Consider the following 16,671-nt stretch of genomic DNA (forward strand, 5'->3'; position numbering starts at 1 on the left):
AACCCGCTTCCTATTCTCAGGTCTCAGGCAGGAGTAAGGGATGTACAGAAGGCTCGGCGTGGAGTTATCCACCCGATCATCGACTCGTCGAATGTTGGTCGAATGTACTGGAAATTCGAGAGGAAGGGTTCCGTCAAGTTCTCGAATGGGACACGACAACGAGAAGGGTCCCGTCCAGATGCGCGCAAGCGCGCCGGTACCAAAGGCTTCTACATCATCCCACAGCGGCGTGCAATTCTAACTATTCCATGCAAACTCTGTTAGAATAATACCTAACGTCAAACCCAAGAAATACGGGAGTCCACGGTAAGGTCTAGACGAGTAAGTGGTCTTTCCCAATGAAGGGAGTTTAATCCATAAGAAAATCTGCGCCCATGGCCCGAGATATATGTCGGCTACATCGTAGTGATGAGGCTGGGGACTACGACGTGATCATCGATCAAGCGCCGGTTCGGCGCCCCAACGCGATTCTTGACCAACAACTCCCACCATACTTCCTCGTAAGAGTCGTAACAATCGATGCAAAGCATTTCGTAGGATGAGACGAAGTGCATTACAGTGCATTCCATATAAGCTGGAACTTGCGTAGATCAACTCCTCGGTTCTGGGATTGAGTCTCAACTATGGTGTTTCGATTGGGCCGGATGAAGCACCCCACGCCCTGCAGTTGATATTTTAGCCTTGAGAGCGCCCTAGCTCCTCTGGTGGCGCCCTGGTGGTATGTATTCGAAATCCCTTTTCTTTTCTCTTTCTTCACAATCAGCCTACCGGCATCCTCTTTCGACGAACATCCTTTCTCAACAGACGTGTACGTACGCGGGGATTATCCCTTGCTTCCGCCGATCAGGATGTCCCAACCAGGAGTATTCATTCGTTGGAAATTAACTCGATCAATGGTGGCACCTTCCTGACTGCCCAGGTCACTCAGTCCATCGACGGCTAAGCAGTGTATGTCCAATTCTTTCTTCTTCAGGAGCTTCATTCACTCGCTTCATCATGACAGGCACCATCGCACTATCTATTGTGAGTCAACCGGTCTCGCTTAACTAAATAAGTCGTTTCGCTCTCCAGCTAACACTCGTCGCGATGATAGCCGTTAGGCGGTGTGAGCGCTTTGGCGTGCGTGAGTGAACCGCTGTATTTCCCAAACCCCAGCAACGGAACGAACGAACGGGCTTCCTATGGGCCTCCGGATTTGGCTCCTGTGAGTGTTGTATTTTAGTATTAGCAACATAATATTGATGTTGGGTCCGGGAACGTACTCCTTGCGAATAGAATGTTGGATCGCGTTCGGCCGAAGCACATTGATGGTCTACCCCCGCAGAGACCTGAGATTGATGGCTCTGTTACTTAGAAAGTTCGACGCTCTAGCACTCGATCGCCTTTCCACGTATGGAATATCATTCGCTAACCTTGTCGCCATACGTAACAACCGACACATACTTGTCTGATAATCAGCTCATTTCCTGAGACCCCTCGCCATCCTCCAATCATACCGCGCCGCAGAAAATACCAGTTTTTCAAGCACTATCGGCATCAAAAGCGCTGTTTCCTACGTACAGGAAATAGACATGTGCATGGTAGATCCATATGCCCTACCAGTGGGGGTTTATATCGACAGGCATTATTCGTAGGACGCCACAGAAGAAATAGTAGGGTTAGGACCCTAGTTTAGGCTGGTAGCATTGAATCTGAACGTCGATGGCACCACCAGAAGTGAAGCTTCGCGATGCTCGGCCAACTCGGATGATGTCGTTAGGTAAAGAGAAGCTTGTGGTCACGTTTTACATCGAAAAGACCACAAACAGCCCCATCGTGTCCTTCGACTTCGCTGCCAAACATCTTTATTCTTTGGAAGGTGTCATCGTGTCCTCTCCGCTGCTTCACACGCCCGGTAGTCTATCCTCCACTATCCATTGTCAGGGCCCTAGCGGCGAAGGTTGAATCAATAGGGGGATGCAAGCGTGCGCTTAAGCTGGAAGTACAATGGACGTAGTAGTCATTCATGATTGATAAGACAAGTTCCATTCCATCTGATCTTCCCCGATGAGTAGAGGCACATGTCTGATGAGGTTGGCGTTCAGGAATTCAGCTGGATGCAGTCCTTGTGGCCACCAGAGTCGTGTGTTAAGATACCTTTCGCTTGGGGCCATTATAGCGAAGCTCAAGCCCCTGGGTTGGCGAATGGGCGACCAACTTTGCCTGTTACTGGAATTGTGGTTGACCTGAGTACGGAATGAAAACGGGCCATACGCTATGTAGTGGAGCGCACCCACCCCAAAAGCGGTTGGACGGCGCAGTGTTCTCGCCAGTGATCATTTCTCGAAGCCCTTATACACGAAAGTAGTTAGCAGATGACTTGCATAAAAAGGAATACAGAGAAGTACTCACGGGCACGCTCGAGGGAAACACGTAATTACAGTCCATATGAAGAAAACGTGGCCAAGAAGGACGGACAGGCCCCAGGGACGGGGACCGGCGCATGACACCATTTACTTCCAGAATCCAAACTGTATTATACTCCTTTGAGGAAGTCGCAACGCTGACGCTTTGCACGACCAGTGCGGGGCGTCCTGGAAATAGTCCCGAGTCGAGGGACAGATATTCGGAGACAGCCATTTGATCGCGAGGGACTGCAGACGTGTGAGTAAAGTTGACTAGAGCGATAGGCAACTAAGATGGCGTACTAATCCAGTGCGGTTACGGCACCTCTGGAAAAAGACTGTCTTCGGTCCCTGCACGAGTCCTATGGACGTGCATGCTAACCTCCAGTAGACCCCTGCTTCATCAAATGGCATCTCGATAGGCGTTACGGGGAACACATCGTACCGCCTGAATACGGCTGAAATTATCCTGCGAAGCCGGTAATGAGGACCGATTTATAACGGAAGCATTTTAAGGGCGTACAGACGGACACTGTTGTAACGAATTCGAAACGCGGGAGCAGGGATATAGGACCGTCGCTACCGAGGCACGATCGTTTCCTGAAGCATCGAGATAAGTTGCCAGTTAGATCGGCGTAGCAAGAAGCTCGGGCGAGGGGCGTACCGTCTAGTTTATCAGTGGATAGTCCGCATGCGGGGATGCGGGGCATTGTCGCGTCTGACAATGTGGAGAAACAGACCGGAAGGCGATCCTTGCAAGGCCTTGGTGACAATGTCTTGTCGACAAGACACGAGGTCGTAAGCTACGTGTAAGTGCTATCCCACATTAACTCGTTCCGTCGTTCCGTCGCACCGAAGCCCCCTTCGTATCAGACTTCATCGACATATACATCTTGACAGATATCTGTAAAACACATGCTAGAATCATCATCAACGGATAACACCGTAGGAAAATCATACCGTGGAGAATAAGAGGCGGATAGTTCACTCTACTATTTTAGGCTGTATTTCGAAGAAGAGCCTTTTCGTGCAGGAGTGTACAGGAAAGGTGCATTAATCCGTTCCTAATGCGACTCTCAACGCATTCGACTCCTCCAGAGACTATGAGTGTCCTAATCCACTAGAGGGCTCCAATTTATGTGCTCACCAATATTAATGTAGTATACCGGCGGATTCACACCTTATCGACACTTCATCACTGTGGGATATCAGCTCTCTCTCAATGGCACCGAGCAACACCATATCTAGCGAGCAACTCAAGATAAGCACAATAGATAGGCGAATAAAGATCGAAACGCTAATAAATTACCATCGAGGGGTCATGCACTACAAGCAACGTCAGTGCCCGGTGATGAGACAGGGTGACTTTTTCGACGTACTTTCGTCAATTCTCGGGGGATCGAGCCTGATGTTTGCTATCGAAGCTTCGCTGGGCCCGCGGAGCACGCACAATGGCGGCCTAGGCATCGGGTACGAGTATGAGAGAAACGGCATCGACTAATAGGATTCTGTGGCGGTAGTGCCTTGATCCATTTCGGATGGTAGGCACGACGAGCGTGTACACGTCGGCCTGCCCCCATCCGGAAACAAACGGTGAAAGCATTATCACCATTGGTTATAAAGCACCGGGGACCGCATCGACATCAGAGAATTTCCCAACTGCCGCAAAAACGACCCGCTTGCCGTGATCTTCTGGCTTCGAATGCCTCAGAAGGCCAATGATGAGAATTGGGCGAAGATGTAGACTCGATTGATGTATCTGGTCGTCTGTGTGCCCTTGGACGGACGGTATGATCTTGATTCCCGGTGATCAGGTCCGGTGTCTAGCAACAACAGACAGTTAGGTCGATGGGAGAAGTAGTTGCGAAGCACTGGAGTGGGGGCATCCGCACGGGGGATTGCGGATGGGAGATTGGGTACGATTGGCACAGGCATGTCGTGGACATGAGCGTGGTGCCGGATTTGTCTGAGTGATGAGCCTTCGGGGTCTATGGAACCCTTCCATTGTGGATAGCTGGACCTGCGGACGGTAGACAGCATAACTTCAAGCTGCACCCTATGACGAGACAGTTCAGTGACCTTGATAACATAGCAAGAGAAGCACCCTCGCGGTCACTTCTAGGTACGTCGCCCGAAACGTTTAAGCACAGTCGTATTGCGGAAGACGCGACAATATTGCATGCAACGGTATGCTCCAATTCGCCTACCGTCCCTATTCTGTTTATAATCTCACCGGGACAAAAGAACGAACGATATACGGCGAAAGCAAGGGCTACATTCTAACGGGGCCGAGATACAACATGCCGTTATATTCTTTCTTTCCTGATAGCTACAAGCTGAGAAGGAGATGTTAGCTCGTGCCTACGACGAGGGGAAGACAACTCTGACCTCAGCACCCCCTCACTCCCCATCTACGCTACCGCGATCAAAATCTAACCGTTTACTTATCTAATCATCTAGATCCCTAAACAAGGGAGAATCATGGGGCGGCGGCGGCGTTTCGGTCTGCAGCATCGTCAGGAAGTCGTAAACGATATCTGCGGCGGCAATGCTCGTGATATCAGCTGCACGACGGCCGACGGCGTTCAGATAAACAACTCAGAGCATTCTTTACAAAAAGAGGCCCATAGTACTTACCGTGGTCGTATGCTGGCGCGACCTCGACTATATCTGCGCCTCTGCAAGTGTAGAATGACATCGGAGTATAAGCGAGAGAGAGAGAGAGAGAATGGTGATGGTAGAATGGTGGTTGAATGGATACGCACACGAAGTTAAGCCCCGAAAGCCCGCGTAGTATGCGCTTGACTTCGCGTGTAGTCCACCCTCCGGCCTCGGGCGTACCAGCTGTTCATTGCAACGTTAACATCAGAGACGGGTCGAGGATACGTGCCACAGGCGCGAACGTACTTGCAGGGGCAAGCCCGGGGTCTACATATCATTAGACGTTAGATCATAAAGGCCAAACTCATCGCGCAGGACACGTTGTGTACTCACCAACGACGTCAATATCCAGGCTAAAAGCAAAACAGAATCAATGGGAGTTAATCAGCAGGTAGCTTCTGGAATTACTGATGTTAATGCACACCTTAGATAAACAGGACTAGACCCAATGCGAGTCCGGATGGCTTTAATGACTTTGTTGATCCCATAGTCGTCTATGTCGTCCGTGCTGACGATCTGGAACCCTACTGTATCGTCGTGCTCGACGTCACCTATGTCCTGAGATGTTCCAACAGTGAGGAATAAGCACGATAAGGTACAATCATGCTACGAATATGACGAGCGTACAGCCATCTTACACCGAATACCAGCGTGCACACTCGTATTCCGAATGAGGTGCTCTTCAGCGGCAACAGCGAAGAACGAGCCGTGCGTGATGCGCTCCTGGGCGGTCGTGCCGCGTGGAGCCCAAGTATCTGATTATTGGTAAGTAACGGCGGATAGTATGTATAAGTGAGGAAAGGTCGGGGATGCGCACGTACCTAGATGCGCGTCGAAATGGATTACCTGGTAGGCGTTCAAACGTTCACGGTGAGCATTCTGCGACATACACAGAGAGAGGAACGTGAACCCACTGATACGGGGCCGTATACTTTGTTCAACGATCGTAGAATAGGGAGGACCTGGAAGCTAGTCAAATCGAAGTCCGAGCAAGGCGGAAGAATAGCTTACGATAGTATGATCCCCTCCCAGTGTAATGATTCGCGGGTGTTCCTTGTCATCGTTCGCAAGACGCGCCGTGTATGCCTTCCTCTCCCGTCCGGCGACGCCTCCACTAACCGGTCTCATCAACAACGTCGAATACGCCGCCTCCATCTGATCAATAGCTTTCGCATTGTCGTATCCACTCAATGGTACCTTCGGTCAGAATCAACGGGGTGTCACTGATATGAGAAAATGTACACGTACATCACCGCAATCCATCATTGTCGCGCCGAGGTCGTACGGGCTAGTTCCCCAAGTAACAGTGTACCCTCTCTCGCTCTGCCTCCTCGACCCGTGCCGGATCCCCGCAGGCCCGAAACGCGCTCCTGGGCGGTAAGAAGTAGTTGTGTCGAACGGGAACCCGAGTATTGCGATATCAAATTTATTGGAGGCATCCTGCAAGCACCGCGCGTATGGAAGATGCGAGAAGCTGAGTGGACCAGTGAACCCTAGATCGTGCTGTAACCCGTACTTGCTGGTCCATGGTTCTTTTGATATGTCGATGGGATCTTGCACTGAGGTGAAAGCGGCTTGCTCTGTCGTCTGGTGGGCGTATACGAGGCTGAGGAGCAACGTGTATAGCGGAATAATTGGCTTCATGATAGCGTACGCGACATTCTGGCCAATTGAGTTCCCCGTTTATAAGACTGGCAGCATGGCTAGGCTATGATTATCTCCACTTTCATAGGGCGATAAGGAGCAAGGCCGCACGAGGTCAAATTGATGGCACCCTCGTAAGCAAGTGGGAATATTTCACCCACTCGTCCATAGACGCGTCGTCCGAGCTCACAAGCGCGTAGATGTCGACGTTATTGTGGCTGTTAGTATGGAAGGTCGTGGTTGTGTGAAAACTGAATTCCTGCAAACTAAAACGACGACGACGACGCCGCGCCTTCATCGTTCCTCTCGCCTCTCGAGCCCCGAAGCTGAAGGGAAGGCCAGTGCAGCTATGTAACATGGCCCGGGACAACTTTAAGAATAGTACGACCCAGACTGTACTCGACTCGTTACCTAAAGTTTCTTCGTATAAACTTACGATTTGGCCTCCGGACTACGCAAGATCTATGAGAACATCCACATTGAGTGTTTGAACACTGGCAAATTGGGGCCTGGACAGAGATACCAAATGTACTGTGGGTGTATCGACTATGAACATGTGCGTTGTATAAATATTAGTATGCGAAGGACAAACACTTACAGGGGATACCAACACTGTTGATACAGCCCTCAATTCTATCCGAAATGTGCAAAACCAAGACGTTCCGAATCCCGCGTCGAAATCTGGCAATCATTGGTGAAAACCACTTCAATTGGCGGCTCTCGTCTCGATTAATCGAGTACATGACTTGGGCGCGGTGGAGGGCCGGCTTGCACCATCGAGTATCATACCCTCGAAGAGATGCTGGTTTACCGGCCTAGCTTGCGCCCTGTGGCTTCTTCGCGACTCGTTTCGACATCAGCATCGCTTTGATGTGAAGAATATTAACACAGAAGAGTCAAAACGCGTGAGTGTTATCGGACTGACGAACTTTTAGCGCGCAGCCGATTCAACTTCTACGACTTTCAACAATCACAGCTGCCTCCAAAATCATCATATTACGGCGAGGAAGCTTTCTATAATGACCTTAATTCCGTCTGAAGAACAACTCCAAGACCTCTACGACAGCAAACCCGACGCGCATCTCGCTCAGCCTCCCGCCCTTCGCTAGCAGCACAACGTAGACTGTACCCAGACCAAAGGACTACCTCCAGAGATATGGTCGATGATATTCAGGATCCTGGAGTACGAATTCAGAGGTGCAACGTACTCCTGCCTGCGGTGGTACGCGGTCACGCACGTCTGTCGCGCCTGGCGCAACATCGCATTGAACGACGCCTTATTGTAGACGGATTTTGTTGACCCGCCTCCCAAAGCGGCCCGAGAACTCTTCACAAGCACAAGATCTAAGGACGCGCCACTGAACCTACCGCTTGGCACTATTCTCGAGCTAGCAGACAACCTTAGTTTCATTTGAGATCATGTAGTCGAACACCCCGAGCGAATCAGAAGGTTGCAGATTAGTGGGGATACACCGTTCGTAAATCTCCCCACCAAACCTGCCCCCCGCTTGAAATCGCACTTTGCTGGCGCCGGCGTAGAGTTCCCTCCAGATCTTCTTGGCGGGGCTGCTCCCCAGCTGAAGTCAGTGACTTGCCACAGGAGTTTGCCACTCGAAGCGAGTTGGCTCACAAATCTCACGAGCCTACAGTGTATGAAGACATGGAGATCATACTTCCAGCTCTGGAGAATATGTCATTGTTACAGCATCTGGACCTCTTCCCCCCATCCGGCGTGGACACAGCGCTCTGCAGACGTTCTACGCCAGTCCACCTTCGTCATCTACGCAACATCACCGTACACTTTAACTTCATGATAGAGATACTCGCATCATTCAAACATCTCCGTGTAGACGACATAGAGAAGACGGAAACATCGCGGCTCAGTAGCTCTTTCGTTGACCCCGCAGTGATCGAAACTCTGTGCCAGTTCTTCGCGACGTGCTACAAAGGGGGGGATTTACACAGCTGGCTGCAGGATGGAAACTTTCTGTCACTGCACCGGTCCCTCGCCGGGGTGAACACGCCCACTTTGATCTTCAGAGGATATGGGCCCAAAAGGTTTGCTCCCTTCAAAAACCTTTCCCCCGCAATATGCCTCGCCTCCTCACAGTACGGGTAACCGCCGGGTCACGGCGCCTCAGATTTCCTGAATGTGATATCATCCGAGAGCTTCGAATTGTCTCCGGATGCTCACCGCCTGTTGCCCTCAAGCTTCCAGAGATTGGCATCCTCGTCAGTCCCCCTTCCCCATTCCTTCGGCGCCTTCATCTCGAACGTTTCCGTTTCGAGCCCAAGGCGAAGCGCATCTCTCTACTAAAGCGTTGGATTGCTAGGCGACACTCAAAGGTAGAACTTATCCTGCAAAACTGCGGTCTGTCGGCGCAGGATATCGAGCCGCTCCGGGAAGTGGCCCACGTCGTAACGTTGTAGACGTCTCCATCACAATAGCCTTGCTTTTACTTCGTGTCTTGCTATTGTTGACTGTAAAACTAAATACACAATACTGCGTCGATTGGAATGAGTATACGGCGGGTCCGTATCGTCAAGCACACAGCTCAAAAGAACCGGCTCGCTGAGCGGAAGTGGAGAGTCGAAGTCGTCCTCTACTGCTGCACAACTTCGCTGGCCGCTATCCGGTCTTTGAAGGAGGTGACCGTTGTAATTCGGTCTCGAACATGATCGTACGGTTACGTTCAAGTCCCTTCCTTCAGGCCCTGTTGCTGTACCATTAAGTGGTGTATAGTCATGCGCGAGCATCTCAATAAGTTGCCTTTGTCAAGATTTCGATACCAACTTCGCTCCATGTTGCCAGTACGTAGTAACACAATACTTGACCTTCCATCTTTCACCGCACCGCGAACTCCATTCCTATACTTCACCATCTTCTACTATGTACTCGTAACAAGTCATACACAATTCATCAGGACCCACAACGGAACAATAACTGATTAGTAAGAAAGTAAGCACGCAACGACGCAACTAGTCAACCTCATGCAAGCTCTTCACCGTCTGCAGACTGTGTCTCAACATCTGCAGCCGCTCCTCGACAGCATCCAGTGTCCGCTCAATAGTCTTTATCTCCTCTCCGTACGACGTCGCGCCCGCCCCGGCTTGAGGCACTACCAGCGGGGGTAGAGTTTGTGGAGGTAGCGGGTCTCGCGGTGCGACGACTCCCACCGGCCCCTTCGCCGCGGCCAACTCCTCCCACAGCGCAGTGACCACCCCCTGAACCCACTTCTCCCGCTCCAGCGTCCGCTTCGCCTCCTTCACCCGCCCCTCGTCCTCCTTCTTCCCCATCATCGTCAGCGTCCACAGGTTACTCAGCACCAGCCCAACAATGATAAAAATCAAAATCGTCGTGCTCGAGGACTGCTCCCACGCGTCCCTGATCAGCTCGAGCGCGCCGAACGTCGAGCGCTTCGCCACGCCAAAGGCGCCGTCGAACGTGTCGTATGCCCACTGGAAGGCGCGCTGGTTGCGTTCGTGCTCCCTCGTTTTGCGCGCTTCTTCGGTGCTCAGTGGGGGACTGCTCGCGGTGGTGGGGGAGGTGACGGCATCGGGCTGCGGGGTGATGGCAGCAACGTCGATGCCCGCGGGCAAGAATTCGGATTGATGCTCTTGGATGTATGCCCGCATGGCGCGATCCAGGTCGGAATGGTACACCTTTTGGCCTTCGATGGCCGACCTCTCGATGATACCTTGCCCCGAATCAACACAGCGAACAACAACGAAATACACGACACCTCCTACCTTTGATGAAACTCCTCCCGGTCCACTCAACCTGCGTGGTAACCACAACCTTCGTCGACACCGCACTCGCCCACATGATGCAGGTCTTCGTCTTCACGGAAAACACGCCGCCGCTGGGGACGTCGGGCGTCCGCGTCGTCGTCAGCATCGTGACATAGTCTTCGAAATCACAATACGTCGTCTCGTCCCGTATTTCGCATTTTGTCTGCCTGGGGCCAACGGTGCCGTTCAGCGGTTTGATATAGGACATGTTCCGGGCAAGCAGCGTAGAACCGGGGGTGATCGGTGTCCAGTCCGATATCTGGACGTCTAGCAACGGTGCGCGATGAGTGAGTGGGCGACCGAAACGAGGATGGATGCACACCACACACCTATCAATTTCTGGTCCACCCTCATGAAATCCTTGATGAAGCCACTCGCAAACATCAAGTTGTGTATCCGATCCGGTGTGCCAGGGATGATCGTCTCCAATGCAAGCTCGCTATAATGCGTCCCTTCCTTCCCGCACGAACATTGCGTCACCTTCTGCGCCAGAGCTTTGGCCGGGCCGGAGCTCGCTGTAACAAGACCCTCGGTGCTCTCTACTCCCACCCCCTCGATAGAAGGCGCAGACAACATGCTGCCCGTATCCTCCGGTTTCGCCAGCCTCCATATGTTGAATATCACGTCGAATGTGGTGTCACGGGAAAGGAACGATGAGAAGGTATATTTTGCTTGTCGAGTGGATATTTGGATAGCATTGGGTATCACGAACGCGGTCATCTTCTTCTCCAGGGTGGTTATTTCGTATATTGGGATTGAAAGCTACGGAGGGAACATTAGTGTGCAGGGGAAGGGGAGGAAGTAGGCGCATACATCTGTTATCCAGCCAAAGATATTGGCGTGGAAGCATATATGGTTCTCGGAAATGTACAGTCGGCCTTGTATTAGTATCTCGCGTTGTAAAGCACAGCCGTAGTCTAAAGCGAGTTAGAGCGCGGCCGCGTATAAGGCGAAGAGACGCACCTTCGATGAGATAATCGCCATATGGTATACTCGAGAACAGCTCGTGGAAGTCAGCGTTGCGCTTGTTACTTGCAACGGCGAACCCAGTGACTGGTATATCATCCTCTCCAATGTCTAGGTTGTCGATGCCATCCTCCGAATCCGAGTCCTCGTCGGAGGAATCCTCTCCAAGCCCCGAATAGTCTGCCCTCTCGTCCCCATATGCATCCGAGTTGTGCTCGCTGTTCACCGACAACGATGGCCGCCGTGTCGTATTTGGATTGCTTCCCGCAGAACGCCTCGACCTGTGCGTCTTGGCTGATCGAGGAGAAAGGTCCGCTGACGACAACCGTGTATGTGCTGTCAACGGTGGCGAGCCAGGCAACGACGACTTGCGTGACGTGGGAGGCGAGTTCGTCTTCGTCGCACCCAGCGTCAACGTAGGCGGCGTGAGCTGTGCGTAGTGGGGGGCAGACATTCCTGGATTTGCCATTGCGAGACCTGATGCTGCGATGGCACTAGCGAGACCAGTTGGCTTGCGAGAATTAGATCGACCCCACGCGCGCTTGTTTGCGACAGGCTTCTGAATCTGGCTTCGGTTTGGCTCAACTGATTCCACTCCCGGAGGAGCCGTGGCACTTCGAGCCAGCGCACTAGCAACGTCGACGTCTGGCAGTTTGAAGTCTTTCGGAGACTCGACGATGGGAGACATGACTATGCCGCCGTTTGTCACCGAGTTTTCGTCGTTCGCAGCATTCGACTCTGCAGCCTCCGCAGGCGTTGTCGTCGCTCGTTGGTGGTTGGTTTGGATGGGAGGAGGCAGCTGGGTCAGCGACCTGTCGGATTTCTGACGACGCATCTCTGGAAGTGGGAGGTCGGGAACGGGTTCTGGAGGCTGGCTGTTGAATAGTTTGCGAAGACTGTGACTCGAGGACGACCCTTTGAGCGATTTAGCGGCGGACGTAATGGTTGTTTGCTCGGAAATGGAGGGACGGTTCAAAGTAGGCGTAGGAAGATCATCGTAAGTGGAATTCTTGGCGTCGGGGGTTTCCGCAGTCTGAAACTGATTCAGGCTGTGTTTCGAGGCGTTTGCTTTTGGCAGGCTGGAGACGTCGCTGGTGTGGGGGGAAGGGGGGACGATGGTGACATTGGGATTTGTGCTGCCCGAGTCGGATGTGAGTACACTTGCAGACGCCGTGCTAAATGTTGACGGTGTATTCGAGAAGCTGGCGTCGGTTGCGGAAGAATTGAGCCTGCGCCTGGACGGAGATGGCGACGGTGACTTTCTTCGACCTTGGTCACCGGAGGAGCGTTCACGCTGGTGGCCTGCAGGTGACGAAGCCTTGACGAGTTTGGCGAAGAAACCGGGCGGCATGAAATGTGATCGTGATCGAGGTTAAGTCGTCTGCACAAGATAAGTTTATTCCCGGCGTCGAGTCCCGCTCGAGCTCGTTTTCAAAGCAAGATCTCAGAAAGCGCACTCTGAAGCCCTAATTCCAATTGACCTCAAACTTTGTCGCACTAAGCAGCGAAGGTACCCTCGTAGTCGTAAGTCGTATCGCAAGCTCGCCGATGAGCTGGACGGGTCGTGTGAAGAGCTGGTCGCTGTGAAATGGTTGCCGTAGGGCTGTTGACAACGAGGACGAGTGCGACGCGCGGCGCGGCGCGGCGCCAAGTTGTGAGAAAGCGCTCGTGATGCGGAAGCTTTTCTCTTTGTGAAACGCTTTGCAGGGTACTCTTTCTCGAGCCCAACGGTAAGTAGAATCCGAAGGACATAAATCACTTTCTTGACATCCGCTACCCTCACGGCAGGTGGTGATATATGATACAAGATGCGGGACCGAACCATCCTCAGCCCTCAGGATCAACGCCGTACCTACACAGTATTCTATATTTAGTTTTACAGTTAACAACAGCGAGACACGAAGTAAAAGCAAGGCTATCGTGATGCAGACGTCTACAACGTAACGACGTGGGCCACTTCCCGGGGCGGCTCGATATCCTGCTCCGACAGACCACAGTTTTGCAGAATGAGTTCTACCTTTGAGTGTCGCCTAGCAATCCAACGCTTCAGTCCTACAGTAGAAAGATGCACTTCTCCTTGGGCTGGGCACTGAAGAGAACAGGGTATGAGTAGGGGGAGACAACTCGAAGCTCTTGGATAGCGTCGCATTCAGGGAACCTGGCTTCCCATGGCCCAGATGATACGTGGGCGCTGAGAAGGCGAGGCGTATTGGGCGAAAGGAGACTCTCGAAGGGAGCAAAGTCTTTGGGCCCATATCCTCTGAAGACCAAAGTGGGCGTGTTTAACCCGGCGAGGGACCGGTGCAATGACAGAAAATTTCCATCCTGCAGTTAGCTGTGTAAATCCTCCCCTTTGTAGCACGTCGCGAAGAAGTGGCACACAGTTTCGACCATTGCGGGAGGCTCAGCGAGATGCGCGTCGGGTTTGCTGTCGTAGAGGCCTTGGAGTTGTTCTTCAGACGGAATTGAGCTCATTATAGAAAGCTTCCTCGCCGTAACACGATGACTTTGGAGGCAGTTGTGATAGAAGTTGCATCGTCTTCAGCGCTAAAGGTTCATCAGTTCGACAACACTCATTCGTTTTGACTCTTCTGGTGTAAATTCTTTACATCCAAGCGATGCTGATGTCGAAACGAGTCGCGAAGAAGCCACAGGCCGATAAAGCAGCATTTCTTCGAGAGTATGATACTCGATGGTGCAAGCCTACCCTCCACCGCGCCCAAGTCGTGTACTCCACAATCGAGTATGGCTGCAGCTGATGATCTGAGGGTACTGATGTCGATTTTCTACGAAATACGGACTCCAAAGGCGCGTCGAATTCAAGGTGTGTAGGCCCAATACATCCTCCTGAGCCCTTGATGCCGAACTCAAAGCTCTGGTCTATACATAGACGTCGGGAAAAGAACTACCGGGCTGGTTATCGTTTCAGATGCCATATGTCTGTCTTCGACTTACAATCAATCGCTTGGCAAAGAATTCGGACATTTCGCTGACGCTTTAATGTCGATATGGGCGCGCCGGGTTTGTGCACTACTTGCGTCCCATACACCCGCCCAGTACCTACCCGGATTTCGCAATTAACGTTATCTCGTCCTAGGCACACTGATGGTCTCTTCAGCGTTGACTGGCTGCTGGCGACATATTTGTTGCTATCCATAGAAGTATCATCACCATCATCATCAATGCAGTTAGCAACCATAGTGCAATGAAGTGAACTCCCTGCCACTGCCGTGTCAGTCTGGCCCATCCACCACGGTTCAAGACGACATGGAAACTTTGATTCGGCCAATAAGTGTCGTGCCACCCTCGCCGCCGCCGCTCACCTATCAACGCAGTTGGGCGGCTGATGCAAAATATGCCAAGTGAAAACTATGCCGTGCCCTACTACTGCCTGTGAGGTGAGCATCAGCAATTTACCTCCCCGTTCAGTAGAGTGAACGATTTCCGTCAGACACCGGCATCGTTTGGCGCAATGATTTCCGGATATTCTTCCTCTTGGCATCAAATGTCATCCGCAGATTTCGCACACTGGTACTTAGAAATGCTGGCGGTCACTTCCGCCTTTGTCTCGATGAAGAGCATGGTCAAGAGGATGCGATATTCAACCCATGCTCAATCGCACCTAAGTCAATTCTGGCTAGCTCTACTAATCTACGAAATATTTCAGTGCGTTGTATGAGAGGCCAGCCGCAATATTCTCTCGTAAGTTGGCGAACGTTCGAACCTTGTTCAAGTTCACCCGTATACTGATTGATCCGTCAAGAAAGGAGCTTCTTTGATACGCTACGCATGGGTCACATCTAGTCGTCAAGGACGCTCGGTATGTGAAGGCGGGTGTCAGAGCCGTCGAATTATATTCCGCCTTTGCGCCCAATAGCCAGGCCTCGAGGTACCCCATTTCTCAGGAGTAGGCGCGCCGCTGAGTTGCACAGCTGGAACTGTCAGCCTCAGACACAGCGTGCATAGCTGTCTGCCTCCGGCTCGCCGATGTATCCCATTCAATGGATCTCCTCACAATGACCTCTGCTCGGACGTGAGTGATATAAAGTGCACCACTCGACGGCTGAATATTCCTCACTTCACTTCGTTCTTCTTCTCCTTCTTCACTTACACCTTCTTTACCCTTGCTTGGCCAGGTTGCCCACTTCGTTCTTTCACACTTGAACTCTTATTCCTTTCAGGGTAACCCTTATTCGCGCCACTAGCAGGTGAGCATCTACTTCCTGGAACTTTGACATGTGGCTAATGACTGCAATCAGTCCTCCGTCCTTTTACAAGTTTCAATTATCATCATGTTCGCCAAGATTGCTATTACCCTCGCTGCTCTCGTTGCCGGAGTGATGTCCACTCCAGTCCAATACGGCAGTGGCTCGGCCCTCGGTTAGTCCTCTTACTTGTCCGATAATGTTTGAATAACCTCTGATGATAACCATTGATACATTAGTATCCCGTGGCGGACACGCAATCTCTTTCAACAACTGGGGAGGCCACAAGTCTTTGAACCACTTCGACAACTTCTACGGCGCCGACAACTTTGACGCCTCTGTCCACATCAACCAGGTTGTTGAGCAGAAGGAAGTCGTCGTCTGCCACACCCAGGCTATCGAGATCATCCAACAACGTCTTGTTGTCCTCCAGGAAATGGCCAAGCGGTAAGCCATCTTCCCTCTTCAGCCCCGCTTGCCTACTTACAGTCGATCCATCGCAGCATCATCACCGAGCAAGTCTGCGAAGTCGAGACCCAAACCATCGTCTTCCAGCAATTCCACGCGAGCTTCAACAACTTCGACCACGATCTCCGCCGCATCTCCGGTCACCAGGTCGGCTATGACTCGAGGATCGCCAACCACTTCAGCGACATCGTCGGCCACGACGGCTCCCTCAGCTCGCACGACTTCGGGTTCTCTGGCCGTGATGTTGGATCCCACACCGTTGTTGTTGGCGGCCACAACTGGGATGACTCCCGCTCCCCCCGCAGCGTCGGGCTTGCCTACAGCGCCGCCAGGAGCGCTATCAGCTTCTAAAGGGTGAGTGCGACCTGATTACACCATCCGTGATGTAGCGGCTGACAACAACTCCTACCTTAGGTTACATCCTGCAGTGATGTGGCTCTTGTCGTAAGACGATAGCGATCAAGGCTGCGATACAATCTTTCCTTTGTTTTGATGATTTAATTGTCACGAGGACACTATACCATAGAGCACGAGTATTGTACAGCCTGGAG

General features: G+C 52.1%; 4 protein-coding genes across 4 annotated transcripts; 1 reads left to right on the plus strand and 3 right to left on the minus strand.

Moving 5' to 3' along the window:
* Window positions 1-4,832: 4,832 nt before the first annotated feature.
* Window positions 4,833-6,689, minus strand: PC9H_002922 (uncharacterized protein; the record flags this gene model as incomplete). The annotated part of the gene is made up of 11 exons (XM_036772522.1): window positions 4,833-4,948; window positions 5,022-5,062; window positions 5,150-5,228; window positions 5,292-5,312; window positions 5,379-5,398; window positions 5,470-5,603; window positions 5,673-5,800; window positions 5,867-5,891; window positions 5,960-6,007; window positions 6,057-6,242; window positions 6,294-6,689. 11 exons carry the CDS (start codon window positions 6,687-6,689, stop codon window positions 4,833-4,835), a joined length of 1,194 nt encoding a protein of 397 aa, XP_036633995.1.
* A 2,979-nt stretch (window positions 6,690-9,668) lies between these two features.
* Window positions 9,669-12,798, minus strand: PC9H_002923 (uncharacterized protein; the record flags this gene model as incomplete). Its single annotated transcript, XM_036772523.1, has 5 exons — window positions 9,669-10,387; window positions 10,440-10,748; window positions 10,811-11,243; window positions 11,295-11,398; window positions 11,445-12,798. 5 exons carry the CDS (start codon window positions 12,796-12,798, stop codon window positions 9,669-9,671), a joined length of 2,919 nt encoding a protein of 972 aa, XP_036633996.1.
* A 701-nt stretch (window positions 12,799-13,499) lies between these two features.
* On the minus strand, window positions 13,500-13,922 carry PC9H_002924 (uncharacterized protein; the record flags this gene model as incomplete). Its single annotated transcript, XM_036772524.1, has 2 exons — window positions 13,500-13,772; window positions 13,830-13,922. 2 exons carry the CDS (start codon window positions 13,920-13,922, stop codon window positions 13,500-13,502), a joined length of 366 nt encoding a protein of 121 aa, XP_036633997.1.
* A 1,817-nt stretch (window positions 13,923-15,739) lies between these two features.
* On the plus strand, window positions 15,740-16,471 carry PC9H_002925 (uncharacterized protein; the record flags this gene model as incomplete). The annotated part of the gene is made up of 3 exons (XM_036772525.1): window positions 15,740-15,827; window positions 15,892-16,099; window positions 16,156-16,471. 3 exons carry the CDS (start codon window positions 15,740-15,742, stop codon window positions 16,469-16,471), a joined length of 612 nt encoding a protein of 203 aa, XP_036633998.1.
* Between the last annotated feature and the right edge of the window lie 200 nt (window positions 16,472-16,671).

Source organism: Pleurotus ostreatus (assembly GCF_014466165.1).
Source record: "Pleurotus ostreatus strain PC9 chromosome Unknown scaffold_2, whole genome shotgun sequence".
NCBI classification, from domain to species: domain Eukaryota; kingdom Fungi; phylum Basidiomycota; class Agaricomycetes; order Agaricales; family Pleurotaceae; genus Pleurotus; species Pleurotus ostreatus.